We start from the raw sequence: 25287 nt of genomic DNA on the forward strand, positions 1-25287 counted from the left end.
CAAGTTCCATGTAACAAGTTCACAACATTGTAAACATATGGATTTTTTTTCCATGCATTTTTGTTTATTTTTGATATGGGTTATTTTTTGTGTGTCTTTCTGTTGTCCTTTTGCTGCTCAATGTCTTTGTCTTCAAAACAAAAATTGTAATGAAAATTTGTGGGAGGAACACACTTCTGGTTAAGAAATGTACTGTGTGAATAGGATTTTAGTAAAGTCTTGTACTTTTGATTAACAAGCACAAAATTGGTTAATGTCGTGTTACCATTCAGAGTATAGTATACAACCTATAGATATGAAACACGTCTATGAATAAAATGTAAATATTTATTGATAAGTTTTAAAAAATTAGTTAAGACATGATAACAAAACAAACTCAACAGGAAGACAGAGGACGCAAGAGAGGGGTAACTATTTAGTTAAAATCAATGTGTCCATTAAAGTCAGTAAACTGCCAAATCAGTAAATGGAGAACATTAATTTACTAAGTATACATATTTTATCAAAATTGAAAAACAATGCATAGAATTATATGATAATTAAATAATGATAAGATAATAAATAATAAACACATACTGATGAAAGATTTGTAAGGAGTATCATATAAAATAGGTCATACAGTAGGTGTGATGCATAAATTAAACCTATAAGCAAGTATTAGCAAAAAATCAATCAATAAATAAAGATAGCCTCTGTAGCCTTTACTGTGTTCAAGGGAATTAGTACCTCTTAGATTATAATTAATTTATTCAAATAGTTGAAATAGTCCATAGAGGTAAAAGCTGAACACCAAAGAATGCTTTCCTGCTGTCTAATACAATGTGATCTGTGCTACGAAGTGGCTGATGCTTAAAGAGGTAGAAATGGATGCCTATGTATGCATAAGGTGCTAGTTAGGAAGATGGTATGTACCCGCTCTTATATGATGCCCTTTACAAATCTTTAATCGGTATTTATTTATTTTAGATTTATTATCCTATTATTTAATTGTCATATAATTCTATGCATTGTAAGTATACATTGTATTTGATAAAATATGCATACTTAGCAAAGTAATGTTCTCCATTTACTGATATGGCAGTGTACTGACTTTAATGGACACATTGATTTTAACTAAATAGTTACCCCTCTCTTGCCTCCTCCTTCTTTTGGTTGTTTGTTTTGTTTTGTTATCATGTCTTAACTATTTTTTTTAAATGATCAATATTTACATTTTATTCTTATTATTTATTACTAGCTGAAGAGCCCGGCGCTGCCCGGGCATAGTAACTAACTGTGGCTAGTTATAGCAAATTATAATTATCCTCCATCCCATAGTCCCGTGCCCATATACCCATCATACATATCCACGATCCCATAGGCCCGTGCCCATATACCCATCATACATATCCTCCATCCCATAGTCCAGTGCCCATATACCCATCACACATCCTCCATCCCATAGTCCCATGCCCATATACCCATCATACATATTCTCCATCCCATAGTCCCATGCCCATATACCCATCATACATATTCTCCATCCCATAGTCCCATGCCCATATACCCATCATACATATTCGCCATCCCATAGTCGAGTGCCCATATACCCATCACACATCCTTCATCTCACAGTCCCATGCCCATATACCCATCATACATATCCTCCATCCCATAGTCCCGTGCCCATATACCCATCATACATATCCGCCATCCCATAGTCCCGTGCCCATATACCCATCATACATATCTTCCATCCCATAGTACAGTGCCCATATACCCATCATACATATCCACCATCCCATAGTCCCGTGCCCATATACCCATCATACATATACTCCATCCCATAGTCCCGTGCCCATATACCCATCATACATATCCGCCATCCCATAGTCCCGTGCCCATATACCCGTCATACATATCTTCCATCCCATAGTCCAGTGCCCATATACCCATCACACATCCGCCATCCCATAGTCCCCTGCCCATATACCCATCATACATATCCTCCATCCCATAGTCCAGTGCCCATATACCCATCACACATTCTCCATCCCATAGTCAACCATTATGACATCATAATGAGCGGCGGGGCTTGCAACCTATGATGACATCAACATCGCCATGGCAACCATTATGACATCATAATGAGGGGCGGGGCTTGATACACACACTTTTTCCCCATTATGTAGATAGGGGCAAAATTGTTTGGTGAATTGGAACACGCGGGGTTAAAATTTCGCCTCACAACATAGCCTAGGACACTCTCAGGGTCCAGACGTGTGACTGTGCTATTATTTATTATTCTCATATTTGTGTGAGTGCTACTGAGATAAAGTACTGTAGATCAATTACTCATCATCACATGTCATAGTTTTTACACCTTGGAAAAAAACAACAATTTTCATTTTCTTTCTGGCAGAACTTCCTACTCTGGTTTTGGCTTTGCAGACGCACCCTGACATTATGCCTAACTGGTATCGGATAATCCCTTTCCCTGATCTACCATTTGTGCGTGATTACTCCAATGTACCACTTTATCGTTCCTACCTAGTTTCTTGCATGAAAACTGTCTTGGATGATACACTATTGTACTCCGCTTGCTTCAGGACCCCAAGCCTTTTTATTTTTTTTTTAGTAAATGATTAATTGTTCTCTAGGTGTGTTTTCAAGTTACCCATCTGTGTTTAGAATCACACTTCTCCATTACGCTGTGGGTTTTGCAATATATGTGTCAGCTACTCTACCAAACCGTGTGGTTGTTGTTTGTGGCTTTGCTGAATATGACAAAATTTCAAGACTGACTTTCAAATTAAAAGAAATGTTAAAAACATCTTGCTGACTTGGGTGCTTACTCAAAATTCAGGAATAAGACACCAACTGCAAAGTGAATCATCATTAAGATATTGAACATGCTGCTGTATACCATACTGGTGCTTCTTTTTCATATTGGTAGGTACAGATCACGCAATAATTAAATCATTTGTAAAATCATTTGGAGTAGGAGAGCAATAATATTGAATGCTAATCTCTTATTGTAATTTATTTGTGTAGTTTCCTGCCAGGAATTAAAGTCTCTTATACGACCAACAGGAAGAACAGCTAAATTCACTTGTGGGGTTGATGGCATTTCAGTCCTACAGCAAGGTCTTCATTGGTATCATCAAGATAACAGCAAGGTTATTAAATGGCTTCTATTCTACAAACCCGGGAAGCCGGATGAAGCTGTACAAGAATATAAAACTAGGACATCCCTGGAAATTGTTACAGAAAGTTCTTGCACTTTGAGCATTACAAATATAAAGCCCATGGATGATGGCACATACTTCTGTGCAGCCTGGCAGAATACCACTGTGTAGTAACTACGTTAGGAAATAATGCAATTTCCTTCTAATGGACACAAACTGCATTATTACTTCATAGATCTCTGCTATACGGTCCTAATTTGAAAAATGTTTTACCTAACATTAAAAAAAGTATTTTAGAACTGTCACAGTATTAATCAGAAGCCGCCTGCGATATAAATAAATAAAAAAAAGTGTGGGTTCCCCTGTATTTTTGATAACCAAAGCGCTGCGGAATATGTTGGCGCTATATAAATAAAGATTATTATTATAACCAGCCAGATAAAGCTGACAGCTGGGGGCTGAAATTCTCAAGCTGTAAGAGGCCTTGGATATTGTCCCCCCAGCCTAAGAATAGCAGCAAGCAGCTTCCCAGAAATGCTGCATCTATTATTTATGCACCAAATTCTTAATGAGTGCACTTATCCTAACAGGTACAGTACTAGCAAATGTTTTATAAGGGCTAAGCCTCCTACAACACTGTAAGGACTATTTAAAATGCAGAAAAAAATCTGTTAGGGTCACACAGTTTTTGCCATGAGTTGACTTGTTTTTATGGGTATCTCCTTTTGAGTACAACAAATTGGGTCTAGATTTATACACAGCCTGACAGTTAAATACTATGTTCTGTCCCTACCAGCTAGATATTCCATTGTTCAACAAGTTTGGAGCTAGCTCACTCCTTTATTCATCTAATGTGCGCCTGGATATCGTCTTACTTACCTGCTAATTTGAAGTGGTTTCCATACCAGATGGCTTGGAATAGTTGTCCTGGTTCTACACCTTTTGTGTCTTGCTATTCAGTGGCGAGTCTGCACCTCTATGAGTCTGAACTGTCTATATATTGCAGTAAAGTGTTTTTTCTCTATTTGCAACTTCTGATCTTTGGGACTAGAAGACTGATCCCTTTACTGCAGCAGCTCCTGTGAATTGATGCAATAACACATTGTTTTTTTTGTAATTCTGTAAAGCACTTGTGAGTTAAAAATAGTGTTACGTGTGGTAATCTCCTGATTTTTTGGCAAATCAGACTCTTTGCAAATGATTTATGGCATATACAATCTATTCCAGCCACATTTAATAAAATCAAATAGCCCTGCCATTTGCCCCAAAATTAGTTTTTGACCAAATTTAGGTATGGGCGCATTAGGAAAAAAATGCACAATGAATTGTGGGTTCCATTTTCTCCTATTACTCCTTGTGATGACAAATAAGATATTTGGGACAAATGCAACATTTATTTTTAATCAAGTACTTTTTATTAAGGCATATATCAAAAATGTAATACAGTCTGACCCAAACTTCAGACAGATACCCAAATTGCAAAGCAGATTGAAACATTTTATTTTAACATGAACTAGCCCCTATACCCAGTACCCCCCCAAACCCCATCCCAATATCCTTTATTATCAAATTTGTACATCTCCTCTTGATAAATTTACACCACAATTCACAAAAGCTCAGCCGCACAAGTACAACTACTGCAGAGGTAATTAACCGACACCCAACCTAATCTGCAACAGCTCAACAGACGCCACACCCGAACAATCCATCCATCCGCCCCACACATTTTCAAATTTTGTACGTTGACCTCTCTTAATGGAAATATTCCTCTTCATGAGGGCAATAAAGTTTATTTTATTCACAAATTATTTTTTGACTGGTGGTTTTTCATCTAACCAATGCATTGCAATAAGCTTCCTAGCAGCATATAGCAATCTTGCAATAGCCAGTTTACCACATTCATCCGTAGCAATATCATCCATATATCCCAGGAGGCAAGTCAGCAGGTTACGCACAATATTTACCCCCATCACTTCTTGAATCAGATTGAGCACTTTCACCCAAAAAGGCTGAAGGCGGAGACATGACCACATCATGTGTAGAAGGCCGGCTCCTTCCTCAGAACAACTTGGACATTTTGATTCTCTTCTCAGACCTGCCTTCAACATCCATAATAGGGTCCTGTAAACTCTATAGACTAAATATAGCTGTGGCACCCTTTTAGCCTCACTCAAAGAAACCTTGGGAATATATTGCAATATGGACTCCCACTGGGACTCCAATATAGGACCCATCCATTTTCCCTCAACATTAACGGATGTCTCAGTAAAAACGTGTCTAGCAGGCCCCTGTACATCAAAGTGATGAACCCCCTCAAATTCCTCCAAGGTCCTATGAGGTTCAACAAACTATCTGACTGCAGAACCACACGTGACACTTCGTTTTGTTTATTTAGGGCATGTCTCAGCTGCAGATACTGGAAAAACATCTTCTGGCTCAGAGGAATCTCATTCCTTAGTATTTCAAATGTCTTAATAACACCTCCATCGAACAACTGAGACACGAATGCCAATACGCCTCCACTGACCAAACCCCAGCAATCTCATGAGCTCCGTCATTCTAGGGTCAAACCAAATCGATGCATATCGCGTAAATTCTGTCACCCCCCCCTCCACTGTTTAATTTTCTGCCAAACTTTCCCCATCATAACTATGGTTGGGAATTTTTCTTGGTTCAATCTAAATCTACCCGCTTCCAAACTAGCTAACAATGGACCCCTCCCCACTATAAATTCAGTGATTATCCCAGCTGATGTATTTTGGCTAGATGCTCCCCAGCCCACCATATGCTGACATTGGGACGCTATATAATATATCCAGGGGTTAGGGACCACCAAACCACCCTCGTCCTTTGATCTCTGCAGATACTCTAATTTGATGCGTGCCCATCCACCCTTCCAAATCAGATCCCTAAATAGAGTATTAATTCTATAAAATTTGCTCTGCGCCAACCACACTGGAGCATTATGCAGTATATACACTGTGTTCCAAATTATTATGCAAAAAATATTTCCTCATATTTTCTCTAAATTACCTATATGAATTGCAGTCATTGTTATTTTCCAGTCATCTAATATTCTAGTATAATTGCAATGTTTTTGAACAAACTGCCTATGAAAACAGTATAGTTTTAAAAATATGAAACACTCAAAATGCATGTTCCAAATTATTATGCACAGCAGAGTTTAACCTTTTTATTTTTATTTTGAACAAAAAATGGTCAATTGTGAAATTATAAGCATTATCAGCTTATTACAAAATGAAATCAAACAGTTTTCAAGTCAAAACTTTATTCTAGGTGATGTTACATTTGCACATAGGACCCCTTGTTCGAAAGAAGCTTCTGAACTCTCTCGTCCATTAAATTTGTCAGTTTTTGGACGGTTTGTGCTTCAATTGTTTTGCATGTGGACAGAATACCCTCCCAGAGCTGTTGCTTAGATGTGAACTGCCTCCCGCCATCATAGACACTCCTTTTGATGATGCTCCAGAGGTTCTCAATGGGGTTGAGGTCAGGGGAAGATGGTGGCCACACCATAAGTTTGTCCTCTTTTATGCCCATAGCAGCCAGAGATGCAGATGTGTTATTTGCAGCATGAGACGATGCATTATCATGCATGAAAATGATCTTGCTGCGGAAAGCACGGTTCTTCCTCTTGAACCATGGCAGGAAGTGCTGTTTTAGAAACTCCACATAGATTATGGAGTTCATCTTTACCCCTTCAGGGATCCTAAAGGGGCCGACAATCTCTCTCCCCATGATTCCAGGCCCAAAAATTACTCCTTGTTGGCGCCTTAGCCGTGTTTTCATGGGGTGTCCATCAACCAGCCATCCTCCACTCCATCCATCTGGACCATCGAGCGTTGCACAGCACTCATCGGTGAACAAAACAGTTTGGAAGTCAGTCTTCATGTATCGTTTGGCCCACTGGAGCCGTTTCTGCTTGTGTGCAGTGGATAGAGGTGGTCGACAGGATGGCTTACGCACAGCTGCAAACCTCTGAAGGACCCTGCATCTTGTTGTTTGGGGGACGTTGGAGGCACCAGCAGCTTCAAAAACTTGTCTGCTGCTATGACAAGGCATTTTTGCAGCTGCTCTTTTAACCTGACGCAATTGCCTGTTGGAAAGAGTCCTCAATTTTTCCTTATCAGCATGCACAGGTGTGTGCTGGGAATCAGCTACATACTTCTTGATTGTGCGATGATCACGATGAAGTGTCTTGGCAATGTTGATTGTAGTCATGCCTTGACCTAAATACTCCACAATTTGTTGTTTCTCAGCAGCCAACACATCCTTTTTCTTTCCCATTTTGGCAAAAAATGTAGGCTGCTTAATAATGTGGAACAGCCTTCTTAAGTAGTCTTGCCTTTATTTGGACACACCTGCCAAACTAATTTGCACAGGTATCTGCAATTGATTTCAGTGATATAAAGAGCCCTGACACACATCACCATCAATGAGTTTAAATGACAAACAAAAAAATTCTAACCTTATCACTCCTAAACTCTTTTTGCATAATAATTTTGAACACAGTTTAGAGGAGCTGAGGCATAAGTATCATTTTGATCAGATTGACTCTACCTGCCACAGACAGAAATAGTTTCTTCCAGGCCCCAATCTTCTGCTGAAATTTCCCAAGCAAAGGAGTCAGGTTGAGCCGTACATAGTCCTCTATTTTGCCCGAAACCACGATACCCAAAAATTTAAACTCATGTACCACCCTTACGGAAATCCCAGGGTCAAGTGTCAGAGGAGCCGCCATGTCCAAGGGCAACAACACAGACTTGTCCCAGTTAATAGATAGTCCAGAAAGAGCCCCAAATTTAGTAACACTATCCATAGCCACTCTCAAAGACTCCAGTGCATCTTCCAGAAATAATAATACATCGTCCACATACAGGGCTATCTTCTCTTCATGACTTCCATATCTATAACCCTTTATATCTCTATCCCTACGCATCGCCACCGCCAAAGGCTCTTTAGCAATCGCAAACAGCAGAGGAGACAAAGGGCACCCCTGCCATATTCCCAATACAAAGGAAAATCCTCAGACAGAAGACTATAGCAGCTGCACCCAACTTATGAATTTCTTGCCAAAACCCATAGCCCTCCGGACTGCCCATAAAAACCGCCACTCCACATTGTCAAACGCCTTAGCAGCGTCCAAAGACACCACAACCCTCCGACCCCTATTATCCACCTTTGCCTGCAAATTATGAAATAATCGCCTGAGGTTACGTGCTGTAGAACTATTGGGCATAAACCCTGATTGATCCCTATGTATTATTGTTGTTATTACTTTATTTAGGCGGTTAGCCAACATCTTAGCCAAGATTTTAACATCTGTCGTTAACAGCGAGATTGGATGATAAGAGGCTGGATCTATCGGATCCTTACCCTGCTTCGGCAGTACAACAATTATTGCCTCCCGCATGGACCGTGGCAGCTCCCCCTCCACCAAACTGACACCGTACATCTCCAGCAAAGCAGGAAGAAGTGTCTCTCTATATTTTTTATACACCTTCCCCCGGAACCCATCCACCCCTGGGGCTTTATCATTAGGCATAGAAGCCAGTGCAGCATCAAGTGCCTCCAAATTAAATGGCTCCTCAAGAAGTCCCTGGTCATCCGCCGAGAGTCTGGGGAGCTGTATCTCCACCAAATAACCATCCATCTCCTCCTCCGTTGGCCACACCTGTCATTTGTAAAGATCCAAATAATAACCTGTCATCACCTCCAAAACTGCTCTGCTACCAGTATGTTCACGCCCATCCCTTCCCCTCAGAGCAGCTATATCTGTGGAATCCCTCTGTGCTGCCACTATCCTAGTAAGGAGAAGCCCCGCCATGTCCTCCTCCTCACAATATTTAATGTTCTGAAACATTTGCGTTCTGCCACTTTCATTGGCATCTGACACACTCTTGTCTGCACTTCTTTCACCCTTCTATGTGCCTCTGGGAACTGATCATTGATCAGTGCCTCCTCTGCTTCCTCCAATTCTCTAATTAACATCTGATCCTTCCTGTCAGTTTCTGCTTTTACCCGGGATATCTCTTTCATGCAAAGCCCTCTAAAATAAGCCTTCATATCTTCCCAAACCATCAAAACCGACGCTGTCCCAGCATTAATTCTAAAGTATTCTCTAATATCGCCTCCTATATGCCCGTACAGGTCAATAAGTTGTAACCAGAATAGGTTCAGCCTCCACATGCACCCTCTAGCAGGTACAGATCCCATTCCCTCAAGTGTCACACTCATGGGGGAATGATCCGATATTGTTCTAGCCATGTATGTTACTTCCCCAACAAGGCCCAGCATCTGAGTATTGCCCAATGCCAGGTCAATCCTCGACAAGGATGCAAAGGAGAACGAGAAATAGGAATACACAACAGGATGTGAAATTCTCAATAAATCATGCAGAGCAGTTTCCTTCAGGACCGCTCCAAATGGTGTACAATTACCTCCCGGTCTTAATGGCTCCCGTCTGCCCCTGTCCCAATGTGTGTCTGGAATGTTGTTAAAATCACCCATAATCAGAAATGGTACCCCCGGGGTTTCATCCATTATCTATAGAAATCTGTAGAACAGTCTCCCACAATATTGTGGTGGAATATATATTGAGACCAGCCACATCAAGGATCCATACAATTTGCAAAGTAGGCAAACAAATCTACCCGTCTGGTCAATAATCACTTTGTGATACAAGGTACCCCAGCACAAATGAGAATACTGACTCCCCCAGAATATGTTGAACGTGTGGCATTACACTCACTGGCCACTTTATTAGGTACACCTGTCCAACTGTGTGTTAAGACTTAATTTCTAATCAGCCAATCACATGGCGGCAACTCAGTGCATTTAGGCATGTAGACATGGTCAAGACAATCTCCTGCAGTTCAAACCGAGCATCAGTATGGGGAAGAAAGGTGATTTGAGTGCCTTTGAACGTGGCAAGATTGTTGGTGCCAGAAGGGCTGGTCTGAGAATTTCAGAAACTGCTGATCTACTGGGATTTTCACGCACAACCATCTCTAGGGTTTACAGAGAATGGTCCGAAAAAGAAAAAAAATCCAGTGAGCGGCAGTTCTGTGGCCGGAAATGCCTTGTTGATGCCAGAGGTCAGAGGAGAATGGGCATACTGGTTCGAGCTGATAGAAAGGCAACAGTGACTCAAATTGCCACCCGTTACAACCAAGGTAGGCAGAAGAGCATCTCTGAACGCACAGTGCGTCGAACTTTGAGGCAGATGGGCTACAGCAGCAGAAGACCACACTGGGTACCACTCCTCTCAGCTAAGAACAGGCATCTGATGGCTACTTTCAGCAGGATAATGCGCCATGTCATAAAGCTCGATTCATCTCAGATTGGTTTCTTGAACATGACAATGAGTTCACTGTACTCAAATGGCCTCCTCAGTCACCAGATCTCAATCCAATAGAGCATCTTTGGGATGTGGTGGAACGGGAGATTCGCATCAGGGATGTGCAGCCGACAAATCTGCGCCAACTGTGTGATGCCATCATGTCAATATGGTCCAAAATCTCTGAGGAATGCTTCCAGCACCTTGTTGAATCTCTGCCACGAAGAATTGAGGCAGTTCTGAAGGCAAAAGGGGGTCCAACCCGTTACTAGCATGGTGTACCTAATAAAGTGGCCAGTGAGTGTATATCCCGCCTGTATCCATCTCTTAGCAAGAAAATAGGTTCTCTCTTTAACATATGCGTTTCCTGCAAGCAAATCACTGACGGCTTGGCATCACACAAAAACTTAAACACAGCTTGTCGTTTCACACCAGATGACAAACCCCTGACATTCTAACTCAGCACTCATTTTTCCCGACATTTTCCCTCCTCAGTACATATTGCCCCGCATTCTTTCATCCAAGTACAGCTGAAGCCATAACAACAGTGATCATAGTGACGTACATTATCTAAATGTTTACTCCCCTCCCACCTCACTCCCCTCCCCCCAAGCAACAAAAAACTTCCCCCAACAAATCCCAATCCCATCTTTCCATCTCCTCCTAACATGGAGAGAGCGCACTTTATCCAAAACAGTCTGCTAACCCCGTCCAACAGTCCCACCACTTATCCCAATCTATTGGGACTTCCACATGACTTGTAGATTGCAGCCAAGTAAGTCGCCAGAGTTTCCAATTCTTCCAAAAAGGACTCACGACCAACAGAGATCCATAAACGCGATCCCAAGAAACCTGAAAATAAAAGTATCAATACCAAGGAGGAAAAAAAAGAGCCCTCGGATCACTCCGAAAAATACAGCAGTAGGAAAGGAGAGCGTCCCCGTCAACCCGCTGAGTCCTTTGATTTTGCCTGGCGCAGGTGAGGCTCATTGCTGTCCAGCCATCTGAGCGCCTCCTTATCCTCCTTAAAAAATTGTACTGCCCCCTCTGCGACCACTCTCAATTTGGCTGGGTACAACATCGAATAGGTGACACCCAGCTCCCTCAGCCTCCTCTTGATATTCACAAATTTGACCCTTTGTTTCTGTACTTCTATGGAAAAGTCTGGAAATATAGAGATCCTGGAGCCATTTATCTTGAGATCTGGATGCTTTCTGGCATGTCTAAGAATTGCATCTCTGTCACGGTAGTGCAGCATCCTAACCAGCAATTGTCTGGGAGGGCGTCCAGACAGGAAGGGATGTGTAGAAACATGATGGGCCCTTTCAATTGCATACATGTGGGACAACTTGTCAGAGCATATGATGTTTAGTAGCCATTTTTCAAAAAAACTCTGTCAGCGCCGCTCCTTCCATCTTTTCTGGCACTCCAATCAGCCACACATTGTTGCTCCTAGACCTGTTCTCAAGGTCGTCTGTTTTCGCTTGTATGGCAGAAATCGTGGCACTCATGCGTTTAGTGGCCTTATTAGATTTTGCTATATAGTCCACAGCATTGCTAATGCGCTTTTCAGCCTCTCCCATTCTTTCCTTAGTCACATGCATTGAATGATGCAGTTTAGACCTGTCCGCCTGCAGGAACCCTAGTTCTGCAGCCACATTCGTGATAGTAGTATGACTGTGAAGGACCACCTTAAATACATCTTTCAGAGTGGGCTCCTCAGGGATCTGAAGCCCACCTATGCATGTTATAGTGTCTCTCTCAGTCTCTCCACTGTCCCCTTCATCTCCCTCCTGCGTGTCAGCACAGCTCTCACCATCACTTTCTCCTCCCTCCTCCTCCTCCTGCTCCACATACCATTCAGGCTTGTTTTGTGTCTCATTAATCACCGCCAGGCTCCGGGTCACATCCACCTGTCATGCAAATCTTCGGAGCTTAGCCACGGCATCAGCGCCATTGAAGTTCTCCCCTGCCTCCTACAGCTCCATTGGCAGTGTTTCTTCACGGCCGGCGCCATCTTGGATCCTTCTCTCCTGCTCCTCCACAGCCCTTCTGGAGCTCTTTCTGCCTGTCATTGCTCTGCAGGTATGGGCCTTTGCATGCACCGCACTAGCCGCGGTTTCTCCTGATAAATGTGAGAATTTGACCCAGCGTTTAACCCCTTCCCAACCTTTGACACCAAGTAGGCGTCATGAAAGTCGGTGCCAATCCGACCCATGACGCCTATGTGGCGTCATTAATTGATAGCCCTCCTGCGGGTCGGGTGACCGGAGTCACTGAAAGGTCAACTGACCTGTGCACACACAGGACCCTTTGTACTCCACCCCGGGGGGGTGGCTTAGCCCTCCCGTGGCTACGATCGCTCTGATTGGCTGTTAAAAGTGAAACAGCCAATCAGAGTGATAGTAATATTTCACCAATGAAATTTGGTGAAATATTACAATCCAGCCATGGCCGATGCTGCAATAGCATCGGGCATGGCTGGAGACACCAATCCGACCCCCCCGCCACCGACTGACGGTGCCGATTGGCCGCCACAGTCATCATCTGCTCCCCCTCCCCTTCCCTCCATTCCCCCCCACCTTCTGATCCCCACTCTACCCGGTACCTCCTATGTCCCTCTGGCCGTCCTGATGTCCCGCCGTCCCGGATCATGGGTGCCACCATCTTGGAAAATGGCGGGAGTATGTGCAGTGCGCCAGCCGGAATCTGCCGGCCGCAGATTTATTCATTCATTTTGATCACTGTGATAAACTCTCACAGTGATCAAAATAAAAAAGTAAATAAACCCCCCTTTATCACCCCCATAGGTAGGCACAAATAATAAAATAAAGAAAATATTTTTATTTTCCCACTAGACTATTTTGGTATCCCAATAATCATGCTGACCTGAATAATCATTTTGCCAGGTCATTTTTACCTCAAAGTGAAAGCTGTAAAAATCAAACAAACAAAAAACTTTTGAATTGCATTTTTATATGCAATTTCACCGCACTTAGATTTTTTTCCCCTAGTTTACAGAACATTGTACTATAAAATGAATGGTGTTACTCAAAACCAATGCTTGTCTGGCAAAAAACAAGTTGCATTACGGCTATGTCGATGGAACAATAAAAATGTTATGGCTATTGGGACAACGGGAGGAAAAAATGAAAGAATACTAAAACGGGAAATCACCATGTCGGGAAGGGATTGAAAGCTTAATTGGTAGGTTCTCTGCTCACCATAGTGTATACAGCCACATGTAAACACTTCACCTACCCTCCCTAGGTCCAGTGCTGTGCCTCCACTGTTGCCTTGGTTTCCATTGTTTGGAGGCAGCGATATTGTTACATTGACCTGACTGTAGCCAATCACGGACTTCAGCGGCTCTTGTCTCCTTCTTCAGCAAATCTACTGAGCTTAGTGACTGGTTGCAGTGATATCTATGTGCCATCACCACTACAATGGAGACCAAGTCAGTAGCAGAGACATAGCACTGTAGCTGGGGAGGGTAGGTAAAGAACAATTTGCTTTTTAATAATGATTTATACATGTAAGGAGGACATCTTTAAATAGGTCATATGTTTATTTTGGATCAATCTGGCAATTTTTTTTGCTGTATAGGGTCTTCCAACTCTCCCCTACCGGATGATGTTGGAGAAAAGAAGGATTTGGTATACTAATTCTCAAGTTAAATGTTAACGATATAGTGGCACTAGTATATATATATATATATATATATACACTGTATATATGCTGAATCAGCTGCAAATACAAAAAGTCCCCACCACAAGGAGGAAAAAAGGTAACTGCAAAAAGCGTATTAAAGGAGTACTTGCGCTATGATTCAAGCATCTAAACACAAAAACTGATTAAGAAATATATTAAATAACTGTAATGGTGCAGTAAATATTCACATTTAAAGTGCCAGTTGATGGATCAGACGTAGGATCAATATGGCGAACTGTGATAGTGCAGTAGATATTCACATGTAAAGTGCCAGTTGATGGATCAGACGTAGGATCAACATGGCGAACTGTAATGGTGCAGTAAATATTCACATGTAAAGTGCCAGTTGATGGATCAGACGTAGGATCAACATGGCGAACTGTGATAGTGCAGTAGATGTTCACATATAAAGTGCCAGTTGATGGGTCAAATGTAAAAGCAATATGGCGAACTATATTGGGGAAATAAGAGAAACTAGTAAAAAAGCACTTACAAACCTCCCATGGTAGAGGATGTATAATATAAAACAACAGATAAATATAACAAAATATACGCCTAGGTGAAGACCACTGACCGCGTAATTCGGCAGCTTGTGCAAATAAGCAGATGGTACCTTAAAGTGCAGGATGTGCTAGATACTGTATATTTTAAATACTAAATAGTTCAGAAACAGCGCTAAGGTGCTAAGATTGCAATTATGCGCTGCAAAGTATAAAATTGTGCAAACAAGCATAAGAGAATAAATCAAGGTGCTAATGGCAGTGTAACTAAGGTGTTAGGCTGGTTTCACATTTGCGTTTTTTAGCGCTGGAAAAAAACGCATACCTGCGCATGCGTTTTTTCCCCTATATTTAACATGGGTGCGCATACCTGCGCATTGGCATGCGCATGTATGCGATTTTCATGCGCTGCGTTTTTTTGGGGTGTGCGTTGGTATTTTCCAGACGCAGCATGTTGCATTTTTTGGCCCTGCAAAAAAGCGCATGCCCACATATGCGCACGTTTTGCGCTAAAAAAGGCCATTATAGCCTATGGGTGCGCATATGTGCTCATTGGCATGCTTATGTATGCGTTTTTTTGCACAAGCGTTTTTTTTTTTAACCATGGAATATAGGGGTTTGGGTTAGAGTTAGGGTTAGTTAAAGAGGTTTAGGATTAGGGTTAGGGTCAGGGTCAGGGTTGGGGTTAGTTAGGGTTAGGGTTAGTTAGGGTTTAGGGTTTGGGTTAGGGTTAAGTATGGTTTGGTTAAGGGTTAGGGTCAGGGTTAGGGTTAGGGTTAGGGTTAGTTAGGGTTAGGGTTAGGGTTAGTTAGGGTTAGGGTTAGGGTCAGGGTTAGGGTTAGGGTTAGGGTTAGTAAAGTCATGGTTTGGGTTAGTGTGAGGGGCCACCTAATGTTGGAAAAAAACGCAAACGCGGTAAAAACGCACTAAAAACGCATACAAACGCATAAAAACGCTGCGTTTTTTTCATGCATGCTCATAAAAATGCTTGAAAAAAACGCAGCAGTTGTATGCTTTTGTATGCGTTTTTTTAATGCGTTTTTTTGCGGGAAAAACGCGCTGCAAAAAAAAGCAAGTGTGAAACTAGCCTTAGTAGTGTTGGTAGGCCCAGAGGAATAAATGAGCGTTAGTAGCAGCAAAGACTTAGTCAAGTCCAATACCTTCAGCTGATATAATATAGAGTATGTGATGGTAGGATATTTAGTACTTATCTTTCAAACCTTTAAGTTAATCCAAGGATGAGAGGAGAATAGTCCTAGAGGGCCGCCCCGGCCGGTGGTGGGCGCTCACTAAGTATTGGCGGTGGACGCTGGCAGGACCTGCGTGACATATTCGGTCACGTGACTTGCGCGGTCACGTGGTGCCCAGATCAGCTACGATGTGCAAAAGGAGACAAAAATCCAACGCATTTCGGAATTGCTACGGATTCCTTCATCAGGGAGCCATGCATGTATGTGTATGGGGAGTTAGAGAAATACCTGCAGGCTGCCAAGTATTTAATGTGTGTAGCTAGTTTTAGAGCCACCTGTTTTAATACTTATTGGGTCTGAATGTCCAAAACATAAGGTTCAGCGTAATATTGATTTTGCCATATAATATGCTTTTAAAATGAGAAATAAATACACTAGTGAGTTCAATGCTAGCAAGAAATATTAATACGAAAACGCTTGAATATATATATATATATATATATATATATATATATATATATATATATACTGTGTATACAGTATATGATTATTAGAAATGTCCTCCTTCTAAAGGAAGTCATATTGTCTCCCTTTCTGTATACATCTATCAGCACCAGCCAGTGCAGCTATTTAAGAACTTCCTTACACCTTCCTTCCCCTCTCCAGTTTGCTTGAAAATTAAATCCCCCTCCTACATCAAAGTCCATGACTTCACACAATTCTTACATAAAGAATATTTTCTTCCTGCTTTGTGTTCTCATGATGTTGGTGCACTCGGATATCTGCAAAATAGCCGATTAAAGGGGGTTATCCCATAAATCATTTTCATACCAAAACTCCTGGGTGGCTGTTTATAGCTGTGCTAAAAAGTCTGTAGATATTTTTGTATAAAAAGTATCTTTTAACCCCTTACCTACAATTGACGTAATATTCCGTCCATGTGTCCATGGACCTAATTACCATGGACGGAATATTACGTCATCGCGATCAGCGGCGCCCACGTGGTGAGCGCCGCTGATCGCGGCCGAGTGTCAGCTAATTATCATAGCTGACACCCGGCACAATGTGTCAGGGGCGGTCACGGACCGCCACCGACACGTTAACCCCTTGCACACCGCGATCAAACGCGATCGCGGTGTACCGGGGGTTAAAGGGAAGCATCGGCAGGGAGGGGGCTCCCTCCGTGCTTCCCTGAGCCCCCCACGGCAGCGCAATGTGCAGCGCTGCTGCGGGGGGCTCTTTCCCTACAGGCCCCCGGATCCAAGATGGCGACGGGGGCCTGCAGGGAGCTGACTTCCTCACTGCCTGCAAAGCGCAGGCATGAGGAAGTCTGCAGCAGTGCCTGTGACAGATCGCTGATCTGTCACAGTGATCTGTGATGTGACAGATCAGCGATCTGTCACAGGACAGTGATGTCCCACCTGGGACAAGGTAATAAAGTAAAAAAAAAAAAAAAAAAAAGTGTTAAAAATAATTAAAAAAAAATCGCTAAATAAATCAGTAAAAAAAAAAAATATTCCCCAATAAATCCATTTTTTCAAAATAAAAAAAACAAAAACAATAAAAGTACACATATTTGGTATCGCCGCGTCCGTAATGACCTGCCCTATAAAACTGTCCCATTAGTTAACCCCTTTAGCGAACCCCTTAAAAAATAAAAATAAAAAACGAAGCAAAAAATAATGATTTATTATCATACCACCGAACAAAAAGTGCAATAACGCGCGATCAAAAAGACGCATATAAATATGCATGGTACCGCTGAAAACGACATCTTGTCCCGCAAAAAACGATCCACCATACAGCATCATCCGCAAAAAAATAAAAAAGTTATAGCTTGCAGAATAAAGCGATACAAAAATAATTATTTTTTATATAAAATAGTTTTCATTGCAAAAAACCGACAAAACATAAAAAAACGACCTAAATGAGGTATCGCTGTAACCGTACTGACCCGAAGAATAAAACCGCTTTATCAATTTTACCGCACGCGGAACGGTGTAAACGCACCCCCCCAAAAGAAATTCATGAAACGCTGGTTTTTGTTCATTCTGCGTCCCAAAAATCGGAATAAAAAGCGATCAAAAAATGTCACGTGCCCGAAAATGGTACCAATAAAAACGTCAACTCGTCCCGCAAAAAATAAGACCTCACATGACTCGGTGGGTCAAAATACGGAAAAATTATAGCTCACAATATGTGGTGATGCAAAAACTATTTTACAATAAAAAGCGTCTTTTAGCGTGCGACAGCCGCCAAACATAAAAACCGCCATAAATCGTAAATCAAACCCCCCGTTATCACCCCCTTAGTTAGGGAAAAATAATAAAACTAAAAGAAAATGTATTTATTTCCATTTTCCCGCTAGGGTTAGGGTTAGGGTAGGGTTAGGGCTAGGGTTAGGGTTAGGGCTAGGGTTAGGGCTAGGGTTAGGGTTAGGGTTAGGGCTAGGGTTAGGGCTAGGGTTAGGGCTAGGGCTCAGATTAGGGTTAGGGGTGTGTTGAGGTTCGGGTTGGAGTTATAATTGGGGGTTTCCACTGTTTGGGCACATCAGGTGCTCTCCAAAGGCAACATGGCGTCTGATCTCAATTCCAGCCAATTCTGCGTTGAAAAAGTCAAATGGTGCTCCTTCCCTTCCAAGCTCTGCCATGTGCCCAAACAGTGTTTTACCCCCACATGTAGGGTATCAGCCTACTCAGGACAAATTACAAAACAACTTTTGGGGTCCAATTTCTCCTGTTACCCTTAGGAAAATAAAAAATTGGGGGCAAAAATATAATTTTGCGGAAAAAAATGTTTTTTTTATTTTCACGCCCAGGCGTTATAAACTTCTGTGAAGCACTTGGGGGTTCAAAGTGCTCTCCACACATCTAGATAAGCTCGGTGGGGGGTCTAGTTTCCAAAATGGGGTCACTTGTGGGGAGTTTCAATAGTTTAGGTACATTAGGGGCTCTCCAAACGCATATGACACCCGCATACCAATCCATCAAAGTCTGCATTCCAAAACGTCACTACTTCCCTTCCGAGCCCCGACGTGTGCCCATACAGTAGTTTTCTCCCACATATGAGGTATCAGCGTACTCAGGACAAATTGGACAACAACTTTTGGGGTCCAATTTCTCCTGTTACCCTTGGGAAAATAAAAAAAATGGGGACTAAAAGATGATGTTTGTTGAAAAAATACGATATTTTTATTTTCACGCCCGGTCGTTATAAACTTCTGTGAAGCACTGGGGGGTTCAAAGTGCTCACCACACATCTAGATAAGTTAATTAGGGGGTCTAGTTTCCAAAATGGGGTCACTTGTGGGGGATTTCCACTGTTTAGGTACATCAGGGGCTCTCCAAACGCAACATGACACCCGCAGACCATTCCATCAAAGTCTGCATTCCAAAACGTCACTACTTCCCTTCCGAGCCCCGACGTGTGCCCATACAGTAGTTTTCTCCCACATATGAGGTATCAGCGTACTCAGGACAAATTGGACAACAACTTTTGAGGTCCAATTTCTCCTGTTACCCTTGGGAAAATAAAAAAATGGGGACTAAAAGATCATGTTTGTGGAAAAAATACGATTTTTTTATTTTCACGCCCGGACGTTATAAACTTCAGTGAAGCACTGGGGGGTTCAAAGTGCTCACCACACATCTAGATAAGTTCCTTGGGGGGTCTAGTTTCCAAAATGGTGTCATTTGTGGGGGGTTTCTACTGTTTTGGTACATCAGGGGCTTTCCTAACGCGACATGGTGTCCGATCTCAATTCCAGCCAAAAACGTCAAATGGCGCTGCTTCCCTTCCGAGCTCTGCCATACGCCCAAATAGTGGTTTACCCCCACATGTGGGGTATCAGCGTACTCAGGATAAATTGCACAATATCTTTTAGGGTCCTGTTACTTTTGGAAAAATAAGAATTGAGGGTGAAAAGATCATTTTTGTGGAAAAAATATGATTTTTTAATTGTACTGCTGTACGTTATAAACTTCTGTGAAGCCCTTGGGGGTTCAAAGTTCTCACCACACATCTAGATAAGTTCCTTGGGGGGTCTAGATTCCAAAATGGTGTCATTTGTGGGGGGTTTCCACTGTTTTGGTACATCAGGGGTTTTCCAATCGCGACATGGTGTCCGATCTCAATTCTAGCCAAAAACGTCAAATGGTGCTGCTTCCCTTCCGAGCTCTGCTATGCGCCCAAATAGTCATTTACACCCACATATGGGGTATCAGCGTACTCAGGACAAATTGCACAATAACTTTTAGGGTCCTGTTACCCTTGGAAAAATAAAAATTGGGGGTGAAAAGATCATTTTTGTGGAAAAAATATGATTTTTTAATTGTACCGCTGTACGTTATAAACTTCTGTGAAGCCCTTGTGGGTTCAAAGTTCTCACCACATATCTAGATAAGTTCCTTGGGGGGTCTAGTTTCCAAAATGGGGTCACTTGGGGGGGTTTCCACTGTTTAGGTACATCAGGGGCTCGCCAAACGTGACATGGCGTCCGATCTGAATTCCAGCCAATTTTGCATTGAAAAAGTCAAACGGCGCTCCTTCCATTCTGAGCTCTGCCATGCGCCGAAACAGTGGTTCCCCCCCACATATCAGGTATCAGCGTACTCAGGACAAATTGCACAATAAGTCTTGCAGTCCAATTTCTCCTGTTACCCTTGGTAAAATAAAGAAAATTGAACCTGAAGTATTTTTTTTGTGAAAAAAAGTTAAATGTTCATTTTTTTTTTAATATTCAAAAAATTCCTGTGACGCACCTAAAGGGTTAATAAACTTCTTGAATGTGGTTTTAAGCACCTTAAGGGGTGCAGTTTTTAGAATGGTGTCACTTTTGGGTATTTTCTATCATATAGACCCCTCAAAGTGGCTTCAAATGTGAAGTGGTCCCTAAAAATAAAATGGTGTTGCAAAAATGAGAAATCGCTGGTCAATTTTTAACCCTTATAACTTCCTAACAAAAAAAAATTTTGGTTCCAAAACTGTGCTGATGTAAAGTAAACATGTGGGAAATGTTATGTATTAAGTTTTTTGTGTGCCGTATCGCTGTGATTTAAGGGCATAAAAATTCAAAGTTGGAAAATTGCGAAATTTTCAAAATTTTCGCCAAATTTCTGTTTTTTTCACAAATAAACGCAAGTTATTTGAATGCAATTTTACCACTAACATGAAGTACAATATGTCACGAGAAAACAATGTCAGAATCACCGGGATCCATAGAAGCGTTCCAGAGTGATGACCTCATAAAGGTACAGTGGTCAGAATTGTAAAAATTGGCCCGGTAGTTAACGTGCAAACCACCCTTGGTAGTGAAGGGGTTAAATCTACTCTTTGTACTGTGTGTCCCTGTTGGTGTTACTTCAAATTTGTGCTGCTGGGAGCAGGCTCTGTAAATAATCAGTCTCCTTCCCACGCTGGCAGCTGAAATATAGGTGTCAATTACATTCCCTGTAAAAAGAGCCTCCTTAGCTACTACAGGGGCTCTTCTTCTTCCCTCACAAGCAGAGTAGAAAGTTCTACTGGCTACTTTAATCAACGGTTTCCTTCCTTCTTTAAATATTTTTATATTCCAATACGTTACAGATTTTTTTTTAGATATTTCTGTCTCGGGTGCATTTAAAATGACCTTATATTTTCCTGTTGGCACCCCTTTCTTGAATTTTCCACCCATGGAATACTGTTGGTTCTCTCCTGTCAGAGCAATGATCATTTATGTGAGAGAATAGTCCATCTTTTCACAGATAGAATCTCTTGTTGATCATCCTACAAGATCCGGTGGCTCACTTGAGATCATCCACAACTAGGTTGCAGGATTACGAGCATTGTGTTCATACCTGAGCCTGCTGACTCTGATTTTTCTTTCCATTTTAATGGTGGGACTTAATGTTTGCTTTATGGAGTTCACAATCATCCTCAAATGTATATGTTCAGGATTTCAGGATTCAATAGTGCAGTAAATTCATCCAGTATGGTGATGGGAGGGTAGACCAGGTCCCAACACTTGTCTGACACATCAATAATCTTAAACGGAGGCATAGCTATAGGTTCAGCACAAGGGAAGGGAGAACATGTAACTGAGCCACTAAATTAGGTAAGCAGTTAAAACTTAGCCTTTAAGGGGAATCGGTCACCAGAAAAAACATTATTATCCTCCAGATATGGGGACAATCTGCAGGTTAATAGTGTTATTAACCTGCCTGATGCCGGCACTTAGCTGAATGGTGCAAGGCAGAAAATGAACTTTATCCTCCCTGGCAGCGCTCCGGTTTCAGTCATGGAGGCGGCACTGGATGTGAGCATAGCGTTTTTTCTGGTGACAGGTTCCTTTTAATCATGTAGTATATAAAAAATTAGCAGAATGTGCACATATTAAAAAAGCATAATTCTTACGCGTTTCGGGTAGAAAAACCCTTAATCTAACCGAAACGCGTATGTTTTCCTATCATGTTATACTATATTATTAAAGGCAACTTTTAACTACTTTCCTTTGTTGCTGGAGACCATGCCATTTTGGACCATTGAGAGCCATTTGATCTGGAAGCCAGACCAGAGTATACTCTGTACACCACATCCAGACTACAGACTACCCTAGAAGTTTCCTGGCAGCAGTTTAATCTTTGCACAGTCCATCCGTTCAACAGTGAATATATGTTTATTTAGGGACAAAGATAACACAGCTTACAACTGGTATTTCTTAAGGCCCCGTCACACACAATGATCTCGCTAGCGAGATCGCTGTGTGTGACGGGGATCAGCGACCGGCCCCCCCGCCGGGTATCGCTGATTGTGCACTATCGTCCTGGGCCGTTTTTTGATCGCTGGTCTCCGGCTGGCCAGCGCGCATCGCTGTGGCAGCGAGAGACCAGTGATCAGCGACGCTGGACGCTGGTTTCCAATGTAAACATCGGGTATCTAAGAGCCGCATGGTTCTTAGAAACTCTCTGTTTACCTTAGATACCAGCGTGCACACTGGTTTCCAGGGTAAAAAGCGGGTATCCAAGAGCCGCGCGGCTCTTAGAAACCCACTGTTTACCATAGATACCAGCGTACACGCTGGTTTCCGAGGTAAACAGTGGGTATCCAAGAGCTGCGCGGCTCTTAGATACCCGATGTTTACATTGGAAACTAGCTTGCTCGCTGGTCCTGATCGCTGGAGGGGTTGTCTATGTGACAGCTCACCAGCGATCAACTTAACGATATCCCAGCGATCCCATCCACATCGGATCGTTGGTGGGATCGCTGGGACATCGTTATGTGTATCGGGGCCTTTACAGCTTAGGATCTTAGCATCTTGTCTGTCAGCTTACAAAGTGAAAGTAAAATGTGCTCCAGCTACACCCACAGTGAACAGGAACTTAATGGTTCTTTTTTTAACAATGTATTATTGGCAATACAACACTACTGCTGGAGACAGAAAGTCATCCACTATTAAACAATAGTAAATAGTAGGTGATGCAATACATATAATAGTAAGCATTATTCCAACAACTTATCCTTGTGCATTGAGCACCGATCTTGGTCCGATTTATACAGCCGTCTGACTACGCCCTAACATAGGAGGGGTGAGCTGAATTGACACTTTTTCTATTTCTTATGCTAACCTAGGTAACCATATTTACAACTAAGGTTTCACACCTTAATCATACAGTAGTTGGTAAAGGGGAACCTGAGCAGATGACCGTGCAGGTACTGAAAAAGAATCACGAAAAAATACCAAATCAGATAATACCATCATATGGTGACTGTATAGTGGTAGATTTCTTATTGGCATTTGTAAATTTTTTTTTTTGTCACCATCATCCCGCTATGGCATTTGTAATTCGAACTGACCAAAATCCTTAGGATGGGATTAATACCCTAATACAGCGAGAATGGAACATCCTCAGCGGTGAGGCACCCTTTCTAATAAGGAAAATGAAGTATAATTAGACATGCTAGAACAGGGGAGAGCTCATTGGCCATGCTGCTTACATTTAATTCCAGACCAATCTGCCAGTTTAACTGCTTTTTATTCCACACTAGCTGAAGAGCCTGGCGTCGCCAGGGCATAGTAACTAACTACGGTTAGTTATAACAAATTATAATAATTTTATCTATATATATATAAAGCTGAGTGTATAGCCCCGCCCATTCCGCATAGCCACATTCACTATAATATCCAACATCAGCCCGTCAGCCAGAGCTACCGGACTACTACTCATAATATCCCACATCGTCCCATCAGCCAGAGCCACCAGACAACTACCACTAATATCCCACATCATCCTCTCAGCCTGGAGACAGAACCAGAGCGCTGAGTGGAACGGTCCTAAATTCCATACTGGGGTTCCCTTTAAGAGAGGCCCGGCGTCAGAACCAGAGCACTGAGTGGATTTGCCCTGACTTCCATACCAATGATCCCTTTAATAGAAGCCTGGGGTGAGAATCAGAGCGCTGAGGGATTTACCCTAACTTCCATACCGGAGATCCCTTTAAGAGAGGCCTGAGGTCAGTACCAAAGTGTAGAGTGGATTTTCCCTCACTTCCGTACCGAGGATCCCTTTAAGAGGGGACTTGGGTCAGAACTAGAGCGCTGAGTGGATTTGCCCTAACTTCCATACTGGAGATCCCTTTAAGAGAGCCTGGGATCGGAACCAGAGCGCTGAGTGGATTTGACCTGACTTGCATACCAATGATCCCTTTAATAGAACCGTGGGGTCAGAATCAGAGCGCCAAGGGATTTGCCCTAACTTCCATACAGGAGATCCCTTTAAGAGAGCCTGTGGTCAGTACTAGAGCATTTGAAGGAAATTGTCCTGACTTCCATACTGGGGATCCCTTTAAGAGAGGCCTAGGGTCAGAATTAAAGCGCTGGATGGATTTGCCCTGACTTCCATATCGGAGATCCCTTTAAGAAGGGCCTGGGGTCAGTACCAAAGCGCAGAGTGGATTTGCCCTAAATTCCATATCAATGATCCCCTTAAGAGGCCCTGGGGTCAGAACCACAGAGCTGAGTGGAACGGTCCTAACTTCCATACTGGGGATCCCTTTAAGAGAGACCTGGGGTCAAAACCCTTCCATATCAATGATCCCTTTAAAAGGGAAGATGTGCCTATAGGATGGAGGATGTGTGATGGTATATGGGCACAGGAGGGGGGATTCATTTCTTTCATGTGCTCTGTGCTTCTTTCAGGGGGGCAGACAATGGCTGGGAGCTTATGTTCCCAAAGATGCTATATTTCTCCCACCATGTCAGTGTCTGCTGAGGTATTGTCAAGTGGGAAAACTGTTGGTCATAGCAACCAATCACAGCTCAGCTTCTTTTAACCAGCTCTGGTGAAATGAAAGATGCTTCGTGATTGGTTGGTGATACACACACA

At 42.4% G+C, this 25287-nt stretch overlaps 1 protein-coding gene across 1 annotated transcript in view; it reads left to right on the forward strand.

The window, feature by feature from the left end:
- Nucleotides 1-2833: 2833 nt before the first annotated feature.
- The window catches only part of LOC141052708 (immunoglobulin kappa light chain-like), a 47307-nt gene continuing 24853 nt past the window's right edge, over nt 2834-25287 (forward strand). The window contains exons 1-2 of the mRNA XM_073549976.1: nt 2834-2931; nt 3034-3322. Coding sequence (XP_073406077.1) covers nt 2892-2931; nt 3034-3322 — 329 coding nt within the window. The 5' untranslated portion in view covers nt 2834-2891. The remainder of the gene's footprint in view (nt 2932-3033; nt 3323-25287) is intronic.

Source organism: Dendrobates tinctorius, unplaced genomic scaffold (genome assembly GCF_039654945.1).
Source record: "Dendrobates tinctorius isolate UK_male_01 unplaced genomic scaffold, ASM3965494v1 ptg000162l, whole genome shotgun sequence".
NCBI lineage: Eukaryota > Metazoa > Chordata > Amphibia > Anura > Dendrobatidae > Dendrobates > Dendrobates tinctorius.